The 18,883-nt window shown below is 42.4% G+C and overlaps 1 protein-coding gene across 2 annotated transcripts in view; it reads left to right on the top strand.

The window, feature by feature from the left end:
• IL7R (interleukin 7 receptor) overlaps window positions 1–17,516 on the top strand; it is a 28,184-nt gene extending 10,668 nt beyond the window's left edge. Inside the window, exons 2-8 of one of the 2 annotated variants that reach the window (XM_031507341.3) lie at window positions 5,333–5,471; window positions 6,728–6,882; window positions 8,450–8,604; window positions 10,338–10,515; window positions 11,343–11,433; window positions 13,298–13,373; window positions 14,670–17,516. In XM_031507341.3, the coding sequence (XP_031363201.2) occupies window positions 5,333–5,471; window positions 6,728–6,882; window positions 8,450–8,604; window positions 10,338–10,515; window positions 11,343–11,433; window positions 13,298–13,373; window positions 14,670–15,173 (1,298 nt within the window). In that variant the 3' untranslated portion in view covers window positions 15,174–17,516. The remainder of the gene's footprint in view (window positions 1–5,332; window positions 5,472–6,727; window positions 6,883–8,449; window positions 8,605–10,337; window positions 10,516–11,342; window positions 11,434–13,297; window positions 13,374–14,669) is intronic. The other variant, XM_085567902.1, reaches the window with a different exon arrangement.
• Window positions 17,517–18,883: the final 1,367 nt, after the last annotated feature.

An 18,883-nucleotide genomic window follows, 5' to 3' on the forward strand; every position in this document is an offset into this window, starting at 1 on the left:
AGATCCAGAATGCAACTGTATGATTAAATACATGCATGTTTTAACTTCCAATCTCTCTTTAGTGCCTGAGGGGGAGCAGGGTGATACCTATTTAATTTAATCACCAATTCTGCTGTCCTTATAACATTCAAATCCACATGAAATAAGGGAGGCCATAACTGCATGCACAGGGCATGCAGTGCCAGACCTGTTAATCCTTGTTGTAGCTAGTGCTCCTCTGCAGACTTAATGCCTGGGAACAGGGATAACCTCGCTCTTCTGCAACCCATGGTCACTCTCAGCTGCTGTTAGGGAGGGGTGAGGTCCTGGCTTCTTTTGCTCTTGCCAGTCTCCTCCAAATAAAATATTTTTATGTAACTCAAACTTGCCCCAAACTGTTCCACTTCAAAAGCCAAACTTTTACATTTTCTTTGAGCAGTTTCATCAGCTGTATCTGGGATATAGTCCCAGTTTCCCTTGTAGCATAGCTGATGAAGCAACTCAGCCAGAGTTCTCACAGCACATCACCAACAGCATTTATGCCCTACTCAGCAAATAATTATAAATTAACAGTACTTTAAATTCAGCTTTATTGTAGATTTTATGATCTCATTTAGGGAAGTGAAAATTATTTAGCAGTATGAAGATGAAAAACATAAATAAGCAGAATATAAAAACAAAATAAGGAGAAATAAACCCACTGTTTCAGGCTGCTATTTGTTTTCTCAACAGGGAGATAAAAAATTTGATTTAGAGATTCAGTCCTAATCTGCTAAACTTTTATTTGCCTGATACTAAACAAACAGCAATGACAAGAGTTTGTGCAGTATGCCTGAAGGACATGGGCTATCACTCAGCTATTGGTAGGTTAGAGCTCCATTGTTTGGGAACAAAAGAGTTTTCAGTTTTAGGAGGAGAATTGGTTGTGCTAGCTCTCACTTGGAAAATCTCATTTTTCCCTGGGTGTTATGTATTTTAACACATGTATCTAGACAATTGTACATACATTCATGTGTACATGGATAGGATATGCATGATATGTTTTTTCATTTAAAGAAAACATGGTCTGGCTCAGAACTGCATCTAACCACCCTGGGGTTTTTATGTGCCATTTATTAATATAACTGGCAGCTGTTTAGAGCCAGCTTTGGAAAGCAGCTATGGTGATGAATGTTCAACGCTAGTGATTTATTGTTGGTTTCACTTAAATCTTCAGGGCTTCCCAAAATCAGATATGATCAGACCTTTGCTTGCTTTGTCACTAACATGAGTAAATCATCATTTCCTTATACTTGAAGACAGATTCAGAATATCCCTACTGAGCACCTAGAAGCTTTTATTACTTCTTTATTAGTCTCCTGTGTTTGGCCAACGAACTAAGTAAACCAGGGTAAAATCACTCATGACAATTATTTGACTTTGCCTCTTCGCCCTGCCTCCTTACAAAATGCCAGTAGCCAAGCTAGGCATGAAGTTGCCTTACTCTGCCTTACTGGCAGAGGAAGGAAGAGCTAATTGCAGCACTTTGCCTCCATCTCCTCCTCTCTTGTGAGCATCAGGCTGCCTCCCAGCTGCTGTCCTCCAGCCAGGAAGAAGTGGTGTAGATGCTCAAAAGGCCTCAGAGTCACAGGCAGAGCTAAGGAGGGGCAGGCAGGGAGAGTGCAGGTGGCACAGGAGGCTCACTGGCAGGGCACCCTCAGTGGTCCTACTACCCACACTTGTAGGGTTTGTCCAACCCATCTAAATTGTTGTGACTAAAATAGGTGCTGCCTGAATCACATCATCACATCAGTGCTAGAGATATCACATTGCTCCGTCCATGCAGCCAGTGGTTAGCTGTGTCCCTGGTGCTGCGTGTTGCTGACAGTCCTGGTGGCTCTAGAGTATAAAGCTGAAGCTTGTCCTCAGCCTCTGCTAACACCCTTCACTTCCTAAGGGCTCCTGAGATTCCTGCTGTGGTTTGGACCATTCTGCTGGATGCTGTCCAAACCCAAGAGAGAACCATTTCTGTGAAGGACCTGTCATGACTCTAGCTATGAGAGCAGTTTTTATCCCAGTTTAGAATCACTCCTTCCCAAACCTCGCCTTGATTTCAGCAGAGCCAGGTTCATGGCTTTGCCTGGTCTGCATTTCTCAAGGCAGACATTACAACAGTCTTGTAAATTTTTAATTGAATGAAGAGTCCTTAGCAGTATGAGTCATGTCAGACTCACCAAAACCATTCACGTAGCAAACACATTTGTGCGTGGTGGTTCTGAGGTTTAGGGCAGAAGTGAGGCTGAGACTATGTGCATACTTATGTCAGACAAAAAAATTAGTCAGTCCATGGAAAAACCATACCATAAATAGCATTTCAAGCTGCTCATTTAACACTGTTCCTGAGGTTTAATTATCATATATTCTATTGTTATTATGTTATTTCCATTAATAAGGAACCGTATAATCACAATGTGAATGTTCACTGTCTAAGTGGTAAAGTCAGCTTTTCTTCCCGTGTGACACCAAAGCTTCACTGTGCTGGTTAAACCTTGAATGCATGTTTGAACTGCAAAACTAAACTTTTCTTATCTTCATTTTGCAACCAAACTGATAGAGAATTAATCTAAATTTCTGTAACTTTTCAGAAAATCAGTAGAGAATAGTTGATTTTTTTTTGATAAGCCATTTATTAATAGTATGATTGTCAGGTTTTTGAGTTGGTGTGAAATCTGCTGTATATAGTTTGCATATACAGAGATCACCAAGCAGTCATATAGAAAGGGAGATTAGTCATCCTAACCTTTAAGTTTTAATATTGCCTTGAGTATAAAGCAAATCTCTTGGCAGCTGCAAGTAAAATCTTAAGAGAGGCTCAGAACATGACATATCTGTGCATGTCAGTTTTGGGTGTATGTATCTGCATAAAATGTGGTACATCGTTTTCCATTTTAAATAGATTCATTTCAGCTTACTTGATATCCCCCAGATTTTGAATACACATATTTTCATGTGCACACTTTTTACCCATATGCAATGTGCAACTGTATGTGGTACCTATTTCTGCAAGTCTGTCCTTAAGACACAGGGCTGCACTGGACAAGACTCTCACCTCTGTGAAACTGCTACAGAATTTGTTCCAGAGTTGGGCTGACCTCTGTGTCTCTGTCTTGAACGTGATTGTTAAATACAGCAGCTGTATTTCTGCATCTGTCTGATTCTGTATCTGTGTCTGTGTCTGTGCCTTTCTGTGTCTGTGTTTCTGTCTGTGTTTCTGACTCTGTCAGGTTTTCCCCTCAAAGCAGCAACACCGGTAGAGGACACTGCATTTGTTGTCCTTCAGTGAGATCTGGGTTCCCTGATCTGTGCTGAGAAGGCCAGTAATAATTTCTTAGCACCAGCTGCTCATGGTGACAAATGCTCACTAAAATTAGCTCACGGGTGACACATCTCCCGTTCTAGATTAGTGCAGCATCAGATGCTCCCAACCCATCCCAGGCGCTGGTGGCAGCAGTCCCCTTCCTAGCCTTTGCTTGCACTGCATTTGTGTGTTTCTCTGCATTTCTGGACTTCTCTTACTCAAAGTCTGACTGCAGACGCATGAGTTGACCATCATTTTCTCTGGAAGGGATTTTCCATTGGAAATTTTTCAACAGGCATTTCCCTGCTCTGTTTATGAGTCTGAATCACTGATACCCCACAGCAGATTGCAATAGGACAAGGAGGAATAGTTTTAAACTGTCAGAAGAGAGATTTAGATTAGATGATAGAAACTCTATACAAAAAGGGCAGTGAAGCTCTGGAACAAGGTGCCCCAAGAAGTTGTGGATGCCCCATCCCTGGAAGGGTTCAAGGCCAGTTTGGATGGGCCCCTGGGCAAATTGATCTAGTGATCTGCCCACAGTGGCTGAAAACAAATGATCTTTAAGATTCTTTCCAACCCAAACACTTCATCACTTCTGTGATTCTTTTTCTCGCTCTATCAGGTGCCCCACATAGCAAGGACCTGTCTGGGCAGCAGAGGACGGAGCAGGGGATGATCGAGCATAATCCCTTGACTCAGGAAAGAGGTTTATATATGTGACAGCTACCCAAAACCATTGTTGAAAGGAGTCAGAGCATTCCTACCCCTAGGATCCATTCAAGGGGTGGTAAAAATACCCTTTGGCTATAGTGGATGAGATTTTATCAAATGAGGCTAAACTGGCATTTTCTGCCAGAGAAGACTTCTCTCAGAAGCATAATTTTTTTCCATCATTGGCCTCTGTCTTGGTTTGACAAGACAGGAGTCTGTGAAGGAGGGCAAAAGCCTCCTGTGCAATGGAGAAGGTAAACCCCCTCCCTCCGAATTACCAGGATTTTTAAATTAAAAGGCTCTCAGGCAAAGATATGGGAATGGGAGTAACAATTCTTTACTAGGAGAAACTAAATAACAATTTAAAAAGGCAAAATGCAATTGGTACAAACAGAACTAGTGATAAAGTCCACAACCTGACACCCTGAGGATTTGGGGTGTTGGTAGTAGTCTGGTTGAAATGACAGCTGCTCCTCTTGCAGTGGTTGATGAATTGCAGCTGCAGTGGTGATCTTTAGAAGGGTATAGTTTTTCTCTGAAGATCTGGTGGCAGTTGGGCCAGTCTTCCTCTGGGAATCCCGCCAAAGGAGCTGCTTCTCTGGGAAATCCCGCAAAAAGAGAGAGCTGCTCTGTCCCCCAAAAGGTACCACTTTATACAGTAAAAGAGTGCTTGGCTTCCCCCTCTGGGTGGAGCATCTCACAATGGGATGGTGTAACGTTACCAGCCCTGCAGTGAGTCAGTCAATGGCCCATTAACAAACCATTACCTCTTAGGAGCAAACCATTGTTCTTGGAAGAGATAACAAACCTGCCCAACCTCCAACAGATGGCAAATAGAATACAAGCTTATCTTACAAACCAGGACAGCCTCATATATGCCAAGTGTAGGATTTTTGAATTACGCTTTTAGTCAAATCATTATTGTGTTATTAGTCATTGAACCAAATTTGCAGGAAGCCATGCATTCTGGTAGAAAGTCTAAGATTTCCCTCCTGTGCCCAAATTCATGACATTTCAGAAAGCTTTCCAGTACAATCAAAATGTGGCTTAGCTGCCTGCATGGTACCAAAATATTCTTGCATGTGAGTGGACTTGACTGGCAAGAAGGGAGAGCAACCTTGTGAGGTGCAAATGGCTTTTAACTTTGTTTTGGACAAGGTTTCTCTGCTTCTTACAACACAGGTGGGTTGAGCCTCTTTCTTTCAGGCAACCACATGAAGAAACAACCTCCTATACAATGGAGCTGCAAATCAAATACACTCACGGGTTTACTTCAGTAACATCTTGTGAATATCTCCTTAGGGACTCTCGGGGATGATGAACCAGACAATTTTGACATTGATTGCTTCAGCCAGCTGGAAATTAAAGACTCCTTTAGCAGCCTAACCTGCAATTTCACCGAGCTGTCTCCTTACAATACAAACTACACCCTGTCTCTGTGGTAAGTGCTGTCAGTGTGTCCCTTGGTAAACAACATGCAGGGAAACAGGGGCAGCAAAGCTAGACAAAATCCTATTTTGCCAAGTATGAGTACTGTATTCAGCAAAGAAGAGTTTATTGAAGGAGAACATAACTCCCTAATGAGAGAAAGAAAGAGCTGGAGGGGTCTCTAAAGGGGATTATAATGTCTCCAATAGTTCTGATCTTGCCTCTGTTGCTCTGGAATGCCTGTAATATGGATGTAGCCCAGCATGAACTGAGACTTTTTTACTTGAATTTAAATGGTATTTAAAAAAAATGTTTTTGAAGACACAAATCCTTACCACAGAAAATGTTTTTAGCAGAAGGTTGATTTTCCACATCCGAGAAAATGCCTTCACCTAGGTTAAGACAAAAACTCAGCTATTGTCTTTGCGCACAGAGACATACAAGAATTACACTAGAACAAGCACACAAACCTCCAACAGTTATCAAACACATCAGTCATCTCCACTTCCTATCGAGGCATTGAGACTCTTTCCACCCTATTTTTTTTTACTGTTGTGCCAAGCTGAAGATCATATTTTGTTTCTTGAGCATATATATCTGTTTTCTCCATTTTCTGTTTTTCCTGAAACTGAAAGTTGTGTGGCAGTTAAAAAAAGGAGTGGATATTTTTTGTAAATCTTTATATACTAGTCACTAATTATTTCCTTTTTTTTTTCATAGTTTATTAGAATTTTTCAATTTTCATGGGACTTATTCTGGGTTTTGACTGAAGTTTTATGGCAATTCTCAAACATAGGAGCCACAGAAATGGAAAAAAAAATTCTAAAACCACTATGTGATTCCTTCAAGAACAGGCTGACTCTTGACCCTCTACTTGCTACCACCTAAGTCAGTAAGAACTTTCTCTATATCTTCAGAGAGCATCAAAACACATTGCCCTATATTTAAAAATGGAAGTGGTAAGATAATTTTTGAAGATGGAAATGTTTTAACACATGCACCTTATATTAAATAATTGCACTTTTTTCTCAAGAGCTCCATGATGCTTAATGTGATTCACATCACTTTACTATTGTGCTCAAGGACCACAAGGAAAAACACTATCAATCTCTCAAACTCCTTATTTGCATTGCAATTTTTCTTATTTCACATGTAGTCTCACTTCAGTGAGATAAGTGAAAGGAGCAAGCAGGATTCATCCCTCATAGTAAGTAGCTAAGTCATATTAACACTGAGAAGAAATGATTGTTGTGTCACTTTGGCCAACAGTACCAAGGAAGACAACAATTACGCCTGCTCCAACATGAAGAAACAGGAAGATGTATTCTTCTTACAGTTCATTGATATACTCTCAAACAGAGATGTTTGCATGTACTCTGAGACGAAGAGAAGGGTCTGCAGGAGTCTGGTTGTAACTGACATTGGTGAGACACTTAACATTTCGGATGTTTTTAAAGTCATAGGCTCACTGGGGAGAAAATAGCCCAGTAAAAACCTAAGCGTCAATCTGGATAAGCATCATAAAATAGCATCTTAGCAGGGTATGTAGCCTGGATTGGGGTGTTATCAGAGTGTGGTGCTTCCCTTGCTTCAAAGCCAGACATTATTAACCTCTTTCAAAATGCGTAACTGAATTCAGGCTGATTGTGACACTGCCCAGACTTGGACGCAGACTGAATCCCATCTATGTCTGAAGCAGCTGTCCCTGAGTGTGGATGAACTGCTTAACAGGGATATTTTGTTCATCTCTGACTAGGGATTATGCAGTTTTGGGACTGGCTACCACACAGACAGCATGAGGCCAGTATCACAGGGAACACAAAGTTGCAAGATGTCACTTCACATCGTGGCATATCCTGTAGCCTGAACAAGGTGCATCCTGCACTGGTAACTGTGAATGGAGTAAGACACTCAAGGAACCTGCCTGAGCCAAGAAATAGGAAACTCAGGGGGAGGAAGGGATACACAGAATTTACTGTTCTTGGTAACCAGTGTCATTCAAGGGCAGCCGAGAAGCCTGTGTAGGACAGATTCTTCTCTGCTCTTCTCTGGTGCCTCATTGCTTTGTCTCCAGTTGGCAGTAGGCACTGCAACATCCCTCTCTTGTGAAATATTTCTGCCACAGTCCAATAGTTTTGTAATAATCTTACATTACTTCTTAGTTTATGGGGCAACCTGGACCATCTCTGGCAGCCGCTAAAAACTGTGGAAAATCTAACTATCTGGGGGTTGTAGAAGGAGTGAGAACCATTTATGGTTTTATGTGTTTTCCTGAGAGGAGAGACGTGTGGACTCTGTGTTGCTGTGAGAGCTGATATACTTAACAAGGTGAATTCAGGAAGCTTCAGTGCCACAGCCACAGTCCCTGCAGGTCTCAAGCCCATCCAGGTCAGGCTCAGCTCAGAGACAGCCCTGAGGGCCACATTTCAGACTTTATGTACTTGCATGGATGGTCTTTGGCACAGTCTCCTTCAGAGAAGATCAGATGTGGGTTAATAGCAAGGGTCTGGAGCCACAGCCCCCTCTGGTCTATCTAACACCGCCAGACTTTGTACCTCCCTCTGTCCAATTGCCCTGACAGACAGCCACAGCAGTACCTAAGCACAGGTCGTTCCCCAGCACCTCCTCCCAGATGGGTTTTGCCAGGGGGCCTTCATCTCAGAGCACTGGCTAGAGGGACTGAATTTCAGGCCTCCAAGCTGCCACAGGGGTGGGCATGCTCAGGAGTTGCTTTCCAAGACTAAATGTCATATCCCTCACAAGGACCTCCCGTGCTGGTCAGACTATTTCTCTAGCAGATCAAAATCAAGCCCTTGTCAGAATCAGGATGAGCTGGGGCTCAGCATGAGCACCACCTAAACTCAGGACAGCTCTTCCTCAAGATAGGCCACCCTGCAGGGCTGTAATCTGAAGTGGATGGATTTTTTACATTTCAAACCCTGTTTATTTTCTAGTAACATTATTCTGCTCCTGATTTGCTGTCATTTGCAGTTAAGCCTGAAGTACCATTTGCTATAAACATCACATATGAAAGGGAGGCAAATGAGTATCTTATTCGTTACTGTACACCACACTCAAGGAAGAAATACTTAAAGGACAAATTAGTGCACCAAGTAGCCTATCGGCAGAAAGAAGGTACTTGGAAGGTAAGTGGTGATATATTGGTGTGCTTACACTAATTTCCAAAATTAAACATTATCAAAATTACCTGTATAATGTAAAAATGATCAAGTCTGCATTTCTGCAGATCTCCATCTGAAAATTTGGAAAGGTGCAATATTTGGCATTTGGAAACATCATCAGTCAAAAGAGGTTTCATTTCTTTGGGCTTTGCAGTGGGAATAGAAAACATAATGTATTGAACCATTCTAAGTTTGTCCTTTGCTGTGGTGGTTTTGCTGTTATTTTCTGTGCTCATCAGTCAGTAAACTTGTGACCTCTTTAATTATTTTGCAAGTTTCTTCAAATTTAATCCTTCCAGGCTTCCAAGGCAGCCCTGCATCTCTTCCACCCTCGGGCTGTCTGAGGCTGCAGCTGCCTGTGAACTGAGTCTGACTGGGGCTGCCCAGCTCCAGGGATCCATCTCTGTGTCCCCTGTCACCAGAGCAGCCATGCAAAAGCTAGTCACAATGTTTGAAAGCATGGACTGCACTTGGGTTTTACAGGGGGAACAGAGTGTTGTCCACCAAAATCAGACTTGTTACCTGGAGTGCAACAAGGCAGTAATTACACACTCAAGAGAGACATTGACTGTTCCAGTTGCACAAGCCTGGGTGCTCAGTAGCATTCCACAAATCAAGCACACCAACTACCAAAACATTTTACTATTTATACATTTTAGCAAACAAACTAATTCATGTTCCTTGCCTATAAGTTACATAGTTCTCTTATTAATTAGTGTGCCATCTTCAATCGGTTAATGATTGTCTTACATCCCAAGCTAATTGGCCCACAGGCTTAGTCTTTGTCTTCTCTTGAGTTGGTGGCTCCCTTGTCCAGGTGGGCCATGAGTCAGCAGTCGTGATCTGCTCTTGCCAGAATTACCTTCTAGCCAGTTCAGAGCTGATTCAGCATAGTCACTGATCTGTCTTTATTAGTTTATTCCTTATCTTGGGGGTTCTGCCAAATGTCCTCTATTATAGCCCAAAAATTCTGCACTCTTTGTGTCCGTTACCATCACTACATCCTTCTTCCCAAGCTTTGTTAAAACCTCCCCCCAGGTCTCACATCATCGAAGCATGATGTATGTCAAGACCCAAACCTTAACAAATCGAATCTACCCACAAGTAATTTGTTTTTCCAACACCTGGACATAACTTATAGCTTGCTTATTAACTGTTCTCTCTTTCACAGATTAAATCTCCCTCTGTTGATTAAGCTTGAAAATATATAAAGATCAAACATCAAAGAACTTAAAGGGAAAAGTATATTGATTCAGGCAGCAAAATACATTGAAAAAGAGAGCATCACAGCTGCACTGCAGGATTTCAGCTTCTTCCCTGGAACTGCCCTCTCAGACATTGTCTTTTTATGCTGCAAAAATGTATTTTTTTCTCCATCTCTCCTCTGAGCCTTTTCATGGAAGCATATATTTCCTGCAGCAGTGTCAGCTGCTGCAAAGCAGAGTTAATACTCACAGCTGTTTTCCTAAAAAGCTTTTACCCAGCATTTGTCTCTCTTCTCAATACTATCTGGACTATGCTCTTGTTTAACTAGGCTGATGCCCTGATAAGCACCTCTGTAATAGCTAGACAGATGGAGTAAACAGCACAGTATTTCAGGGATGCACCTGATCTCACATATTTTGCTGAACTCGAGGATAATTCTCCACTGTCTGCTGGAAAAATAATTGTATTTTTGTGTGTGTGTGTGTGTTTAGACAATAGAGTCACCATACCTTCAGATAAAATTGCTGGGGAAAAACCTTGAAAATGAAGCATCATATGAGGTGAAAGTACGTTCTCAGCCCAATGGAGATTATTTTAAGGGCATATGGAGTGAATGGAGCACTTCCAAGAGCTTCTGGACAGCAAGAGAGCAGCACTCCATAGAAAGATGTAAGAGCTGAAAACACTTTGGTCCTCCTGGAGGAAAGCAGAGCTGGGGGTCTGGGCTCCCTGGCCAGCCTCAGTAGCAGCAGTGATGAGAGAATGGGGAGGGAAGAGCCCATGGCCACAGCAGGGTCAGCCCTCACAGACACAGGCACTCCAAGGAGGTGACTCATATTCAGCTGGATCGCTCTGGTTTGAGGCTGGTTCTCCATGAAGATTTAAATCTCATTCAAGGGCAATAAAGTCAGAGCAAGTTCTGCCATGAGAGCATGAGGGTGTGGGTGCAGAGGGAGATGATGGCTGACTCAGCGCTTGCTGCTGGCTGGCTTGCCAGGGGAAGGAAGAACTTGCACCAGGTACTTTGGGTAAGGCATGACCTATTTTAGGACCCTGGGCTTGAATATGAACACGACACTTGAAACACAAATGCAACACAGGATAAAATCTCATCACTGCGCATGAATAATCTTTGTGGTCCTTGGGTCCCTTCAGTCCCCAGGGGCACCTCAGCATTACAGGTGTTAGAAGTTATCTCTATGCTGCTGTGAGGATAGAGTGAGTGTTGATTTCAATACACAGGAGGTGACAGCACACTTCAAGCTGCTTTGATTCAGTCTGTGAACCCAGCTCAAAGCTCAGCCTAGTGCTGATGCTCTGGCAGCATATCATTCACCTCCTTCATGGAGGCAGGAGAAATGAGCCCAGGCCAGTGATAGAAAAGTGCAGTGCTTGGTGTTAATCCCTAATTTATCATCTGAAAAGACATCACTGTTATGATGTCTTAACAGTGAGACATTTACGTGCATTGGCTGATGTTCTTTGTTTTCCTGCAGATAGCAGTGTGGTCATGGTTATATTCTCCATCCTGGGATTCATGCTGTCTGTTGTTATGATTGCACTGATTATAGTTTTTTGGAAAAACAGGTAATCTCTTTGTATCAGAAAAGATTTTGGAACCCAATCCTGTTCTGACAGTCTTACTGCTTACCCTGTTATACTTGTGAACTCTTCTCTCTCCATCTCTGGAACTCTGTACCAAGTGGATAGCAAGCAAAGAGTAGAAATAAGCAATACCAGAGACAGTGTTAGGAGACAGAAGAACACCTGCCACTTGGACCAGATTTCAGTCCTGAGCTCAAAATACTGGGACCTTTGGTGAGCCAAAGTCACCACAAAACACTTTGACTCAGAGTCCCACTGGAGGCAAATTTGACTCATGAACTTCAAGCAAAATCCAGAAAAGAAAGGAAACTGTGGGTTTTAGTAAACTCCTAAGAAGTGTGGAAACAGCATGCCAGAGTGATGAGCTCTTTCTCTTTCACAGGCTGAGTCAGTGGGGTGTTAATTCTGCAGTGGTTTCAGAAGCAGCAGGGCAGAGCCCTCTGCAACAGGGACTTGATGGTGTCAGACACCAGCCTGGCCAAATCCTCTTCCAGCCAGCCATGAGGCGAGATCAGCCTGCAGTGGGACTAAGAATACATTCATTGGCCAAGCAGTCCTTGTTCTGCAGTAAGGTTTTTCATATATCTGCTACATAGCAGGAGATGGATGACTATAGATATGTCTTTAATGACATGGCTCACTAGAGCTGACAAGCTTAAGAAAATGAACAGATATGTAAGATAATGTCATGAAACTAGAATCTGGAGGGATAAAATCCAAGTTTATCTGTAGAAGAAGAAATCCTTGCAAGACAGAAAGCCCAGGACTCTTCAACAACATTCAGAGCAGTCTGTCCACGACACCCACCTCAAGAGAGGTAACAGTGTGAGCTGCTTTTTGGGACAACACTTGGGCTGTGCTAATTCCAGAGGAACACATGGGGATTACCTGGCCAATGCTAGTTGGCCTCAGCCATACCATGCCGCAAACAATTTTAATAATTAAACATTTTAGATCCTGGAGTTATCTGCCCTAGTGCTACTTTATTCACAAGTACAGAGGTAGCTTGAGATTTCTTGTTGAATTTTACTGTTGTTGGGAACCTGCAGTTATCTAACTTTGCTACAAGTCTTGCTTACATAAAAGTGCAGCAAAAACAGGTGACACATTTGATCCCCGATATTTCCATTTTAGAAAGAAGAGAGTTTTATACATGTGCATATATGTGCATATATGCATTATGTGTCTGTGCCACACAGACACATAAATAAAATGAAATATATATTAATATATATGTATAATTATAACACTGCAATGGTTGAATATCATTTGGACAACATTCTCTAGATGCATCATAGCTGACAGTATCAAGCAGCACAACATGAGAACTTTGTTAATTAAGGCAGTAAAAATGAAACCTGTGGAACAAGGCTACAGGATAGATGTCTGAAGTTCAAATTGCTGGCCAAAGAATGGGACAATATGCCATTCTTTAAATTAACTATGCATGCAGAAGCAAGTATCAGCAAATTTCCACTTTAACCACAGCATCTTCTTGCACTTAGAGAAAACAGTTTCAACCACACACAACCCTGTTCACACAGCTAGATGAAATAAAGCAACAAACTCTTTGCCAGCATAATTTGCTGCATTTCCAGTACTTAGCGAAGTGTTTTCTTTTAACTGTGACAATTTGTGCACTCCAAAGAACAATGACTTTTTGGTGACCTTTACAATTCCTCTTCTCTGTTTGGTTTATTCTGAGACTTCTCTGTCTTTATTCTGGATAATGCCAGCCAGCCAGCCCTAAGGCTTTGTGAGAACTAATACAAATGATGCAGTATGAACCTCTGATACCTCAGCACAGCCCTCTTATGTTGCTTTTTGTCTAACGTTGCTGTTTCAGGATCAAGCCTGCTGTATGGCCGAACCTTCCTGACCACAAAAAAACGCTGGAGCAACTATGCAAGAAGCCAAAAAACGTATGTTCTTCCACTGTTCTTTCCTGAGTATAGATTCTTGGGGACACAACTAACGCTCATGAGAGACAGTATGTGCATTTGCTGCATGAACAAGAACATCTTTCAAAAATTACTTCTACATTTCACTGAAGAGAGCCCACATTTGCTCATGCAGATGTCAGCCAAGGGTATGAAAATAACACACAATTAACCTAGTGCTAGATGTTTGACTTGTGCAAAGTAACTACAGAGGTCTTGGGAAGTTGAGGTATGAAGAAAGACTGAAGAAATTAAGTTTATTTATAGAAGAAAAGGAAGCTTGAGGTGGGGAATACTACTTACAACTTTCCAATACCTAAGGTATATGTAGAGAGATGGGAAAGATGCTCTCACCACAGGGCTGTGTGGAGACAGGAAGCACATGCCTCTGGTAACAGAGGCAACAAGCATGTGCTGCTTCAGGGCCAACTTATTCCAGATACAAGCAAAGAATCTTTCTTGTGAAAAGAATTAAATGTTGTGTAGCCCATCCAAAGACAAGGTAGGCTCCCCTCAGATAATATGTTTAAGGGTTGGCTTGACAGGGCTCTGAATAGCCTAGTCTTGCTTCTGGCAGAAAGTTGGACTCCACAGCTCCTTTCCAACCAAGATGCTTTGTTGATTCTACAAAACTGTGATGATGGGACTGGATGGGGACCTTCTGTGAACATCCCTGGTGTTGTCCATGTACCCTGACATGGCCAGCAGCATTATTCATACAGCATGCAGTATAGGAACTGCTTTGCCAGTTAAAAGCCGGATGGACAAGTAAGTCATTAGTGCTGTTCATTCCAGGTACATTATTAGCATGTTCTTAATTTCACAGGAGGCCTAACACAGCTCCCCCAGCCCATGTGCTCTCCAGTTCAGGGATTCCTAACGTTTCTCAGGAAGTTGTGGCAAATTTTTACTTCCCTTGCTGCTAAATTAGGAAGGTAAAACCGAAAGAAACCATCTGGGTGGGCACAGTCCTTCCTGTGAAATGGCAGGCAGGCGATACATGTGTGTCTCAGAAAAGTCTCTGAAACACTGTATAGAGCATAAAACACTATATAGGGGTACTGCCTAAAGGAGGACATCAGATAAATTAAGTTAATAGGGAAAGGGATTTTCAGCCATGTGATAGTTTATTCTATGCTAACCTATTGTTCAGCCTGCTCAAGGTTACATCTGGAGTTAAAGATAATAAATACCATTCTAAAATAAATTATTAAAGTATTTTTTATCTTAAGCTACCACCCATTGTTGACTAACTGTGCTGTTCCCTTTGCCACACAGAATTTTGATATAAGCTTTAACCCAGAGAGTTTTGGTTATGTTCATATCCATAAAGTGGATGGCCTTTGGGCAAAAGCTGAACTGGAAAATTTTCTGCAGCCATCAACTGCTCCAGAGACAAGCTTTCCAGAAAAATTCAGGAGTGGATCAGACGTGAAGGTGAGCCCAGTGATGGCAGAAAAACCCAACCTAAACCTGCCCGTGTCTTACGAAGGAGTCTGGCCAGCTGAAGCCCTGTGCAGGCTCCTGGGCCCCAGCCAGTTTGCCGTCACCGAGGGCAGCTGTGGCTCCAGCACGTATGAGGTTTGCCACAGCAACAGGGTGCCCCTGCACAGCACTGGTTTCAACCTTTCCTCCACGTGTCCCCTGGGTCTTTCAGGCCAGCCCCATCCAGAGCCCCTAAACGATGACACCGGATCCCAGATGCTGCCTAATGGTGACATGAGATCACCAAACAATGAGGAAGCCTACGTCACAATGTCCAACTTCTACAAAATTCAGTAAATCTCACAAGAATTACAGCATGCATTTTTTCTCCAACACACGCAGGATACTGGAGCTTTCAGGTTTTGTTTTCCTGTATCCTGTGAGTTCCCACCTCCCTCACACACCCTGCTCACAGTGCAGTGCTGTGCCTGCAGGGAAGGGCACTCTCCTACACTCCAGTGAGAAGTAGACTAGCTCAGCATTCAGCATGCTGCTAGCAGCCTTCACTGCAGCAGAAATTAAATTTAATTCAACCTGATTCTGATCTTCAAATCTGATTAATCCTGAGCAGTGACAATGCAATCCCAGCCGAGGATCACAGCATGTTTCGTAGAAATTAATGAACTCTTTTGTTACTCTTTTGGTTACAAAGTTAAGTTCTTAGTAATGCCTTAGCAAGAAATATGGCAATACATTCCTTTTAAACAGAACCCAATCTCTTTTAAAGACTGGTGGGTCAAGACTAACTCCCCCAGTCAGCCAAAAGACAGAAAAAAGATAGAAAGACAGGAAATTAAAATTGCTATCAAGTATTAGATGCCTGGCAATTCAGGAGCTTGACCACCACAATGAAAGTTAGCTGAATGCTCACCAGAAATGTTACATGGGCCCACCTAAGGGCAATGATTCCTGAGATGGATTTAGTTTTTGGTTTGGCGCTTTTTCTTTTTGGTAGTTTGTTGGGTTTTTTGAGACAAAAATTAAACAAAAGCAAACCCTGAATGCCACTATTTTTTGCAATTGGCAAAGATCTGCCCTTAAGTACCAAGATGCACAGAAACTTCTGCTAATACTTTTGACGTCTTCAACATTTCATGTACCAAAGCAAAGTCATGAGAAGCAAAGTCCTTTCCCTTCCTAGAAGCTGAATTAGGTCTGTAAATTGCATGATGCTGTCCTTTTCTGCAGCTCTTATGCAATTATTAGTGTAGCATAAGTGCTTTCTACTCCAGAGACTGGGCTGATCATGTTTGCTTGCTAGCATTATCCCCAATGGCTGTGACTGTACGCAGGTACTATGAACTTAGACAGGCAATGTTCTCATGCAACATCTGACATAGGAAGATGGATGGAATGTTGTGGATCCTTGTCAGTGATTACAAGAAGTAATCTGGTTTTTTAAAATATCTTACAGTTTGCCAGGAAATTTTTTGTTTGTTGGTTGGTTTTTGGGATTTTTTTAGGTTTTTTTGTTTCTTTCTTTGATTTTTTTTGTTTGTTTGTTTTGGTTTGGTTTGGGGTTTTTTTGGATTGTGACTTTTTTCTTGTGTTATTACTTTTTTTTTTTTTTTACATTATGGCTGAGCCACTTCACATCTTCTTTGGATACTGCACATTCTGGAGCACACACTTGGAGATAAAGCTGCTACAGCCACATGGTTGCATGACAGCAAAGCAATGTGGCCATGGCACATCCAAGGTGCTTTCTTGCACTCTGGACTTGGGGTTCATCTCATTGTGCAGTCTCAATTCCTCTAGCTCTTTGAAATTCTCCTTTACCTAGTTATATCCACATTCCCAGAGTCTAAGGGTGAAAAGAGTCCTCTCTTATCATCGGAGGATGAGATGTTCATTTGTTCTGACTCATAATGGTCATGGAGATGCTGCAAAACCTCAGATGCTGCCATCTGCCTCTGCCAAGACAGCTTTGTGCCAGGAGAGCTGCAGAATGAATCTGATCACTGAAAATCTCTTGTGGCCTTGTTTCAAGAATACGTGGCAGAGAGTGAGGCTTGCATTAAACTCAGTTACTTGAATTGGAATTTAATGCTGCAGGAGACAGTACAAACCAAACACCAATTCTGGACCACATCAAGCCAAAACCAGCCTTCCCAAGAGAGCACTCCACCTCCTCCACCTCCACCAAGTGCAAGGGAAACTTTCGAGTGGGGAGAGTTTAACAGCTACTGTGTGCAAAGAGGCCTCAGATTTGGCTCAAGGCATTCCAGTGACATTTTACAGAATGGTTTTTATTGCTGTTTACTGCCAAATGAAGCATTAATTGATGACGAAGAAAAAGACCAAAGCCCTGGGCATTCATTTGCTTTATAGTGCTTGTATTTCCCTTCAAACAGAGCTGCTGATAATGCTTATACTGTGAGAACTTACACAGTGTGACTGTAGATACAGACAGACTGTACCAGAATGATACCTTCTTCCAGTGACACAGTGACAAACAAAAAGGGGATAGAGGAAGAAGCAGAAGCACATCAGGAAAATCTTCTGCAGCATGTGCTATGCTTCCTTCAAGTTTTATAATTATGTAGGTCTGTAACACATTTGTTGGATGTATGCAGATATAACCACTTTCAGCTTTTGTTTCAGGAAAAAGAAAAAAAATAAAGCTAAATATGCACCAAAGCCAGAAACACCACAAGCATTTCCTGTCTATGGCCAAGTTATATATAGTCCATATATAAGGATAGAGACATGACTATGTCTGGACAATCTGTCAAGTAGTCTCCTTATTCTACATGACAATTTCTCCAGAGCAGTCCACAAATTCCCATCTACCTCAGTAATCCCACAGGAGTTTTGTTCAGCTTTCATATACTCTATGCACTTCCTTTATCTTAGCACAACTTTCCTTCTCCCCCTTCTGCCTCCAGTGGTCTTACTCAGCTGCACACCCAGACCAAGTTTGCTGGCACTGGTTTCTCTGTGGCTGCTTTTTGACACAGAGCCTGGAGCTGCCTGCTCCTCCCTGCTTTGTGCCCACTGGGCTCCAGCCCCTCTCCTGCAGTCGTGGTGCCACACAGGCACCCTCCCATCTTTGCTTCTCCCCTCGTCTGTGTGCAGCTCATGCAAACACCTCCTAGCATTATGAGCACTCCTTCCTGCACTATGCAAATGTCTCTTAGCTGTACACAAACTTAGACTATTGTCAGTCAATGAGTCATGGTCTAATTCTAATGATGCTGAAAAATGCTAATTTAATCTCAAGGCAATAGTCATCCCTGGCTTAAAGCGTTAGTTTTTCTACCACATCTCCTCCCCGTTGTGCACATTCATTAGACGGGCTGAAAAAACACACACAAATGCTGGCAGTAGATGACCAGCTAGCTAAGTGTGGGGACGCAGAAGGACTGCTTCTGCCAGGGTGCAGGGATGGCTAAATGCCTGTGATGTGCAGTGAAATCAGGGCTATGAAATAAATGTTGAAAGGGTGGCCTGACAAGCACTGCTGCAGGGACATGTGGCTGAGTCCAGGGCAATTTTTGGTAGGCAGAAGCTGACTATGAAACCATTTCTTCCGGCAGCAAGGGATGTGGTGATGCTGGCAGGGTATTTCTGCAGGGCAGGAGTAGAGACCCTTCTCAGCTTCTTAGCAGTAGTGTTTATTGATTTGAAGGCCTGTATTTGTAAAGCAATACAGCAGTGCTGCTTCTGGGGGGAGAAGCAATTGGATTTTAGTCAATACAATTTTAAATCAAGCTAATTTTCTCTGTGGCTGTGGGATTTTTGAAGCTATCATTTAAAAACAGATAAAATGTGATCTAAAGAAGACTTATCACCTCTGTGAAGAATTATTGTAGAGTCAAACACATCCTTATTACTGTGATCATGAAGCCAACCAAATTAGCACTCCTGTGTGTTACAGAGCATTGGCAAAACAAATCTAATGTACAGACACACAGGAAAACAACTGATAATGCCAGAAAATGCAATTGCTAAATTATGCAGACTGTTCCATCCTTTGCACAGGCAGCAGCTCCAGGTTTCAGTCA

Source organism: Lonchura striata, chromosome Z (genome assembly GCF_050655825.1).
Source record: "Lonchura striata isolate lonStrDom1 chromosome Z, ASM5065582v1, whole genome shotgun sequence".
In the NCBI taxonomy this organism is placed as follows: Eukaryota; Metazoa; Chordata; class Aves; order Passeriformes; family Estrildidae; genus Lonchura; species Lonchura striata.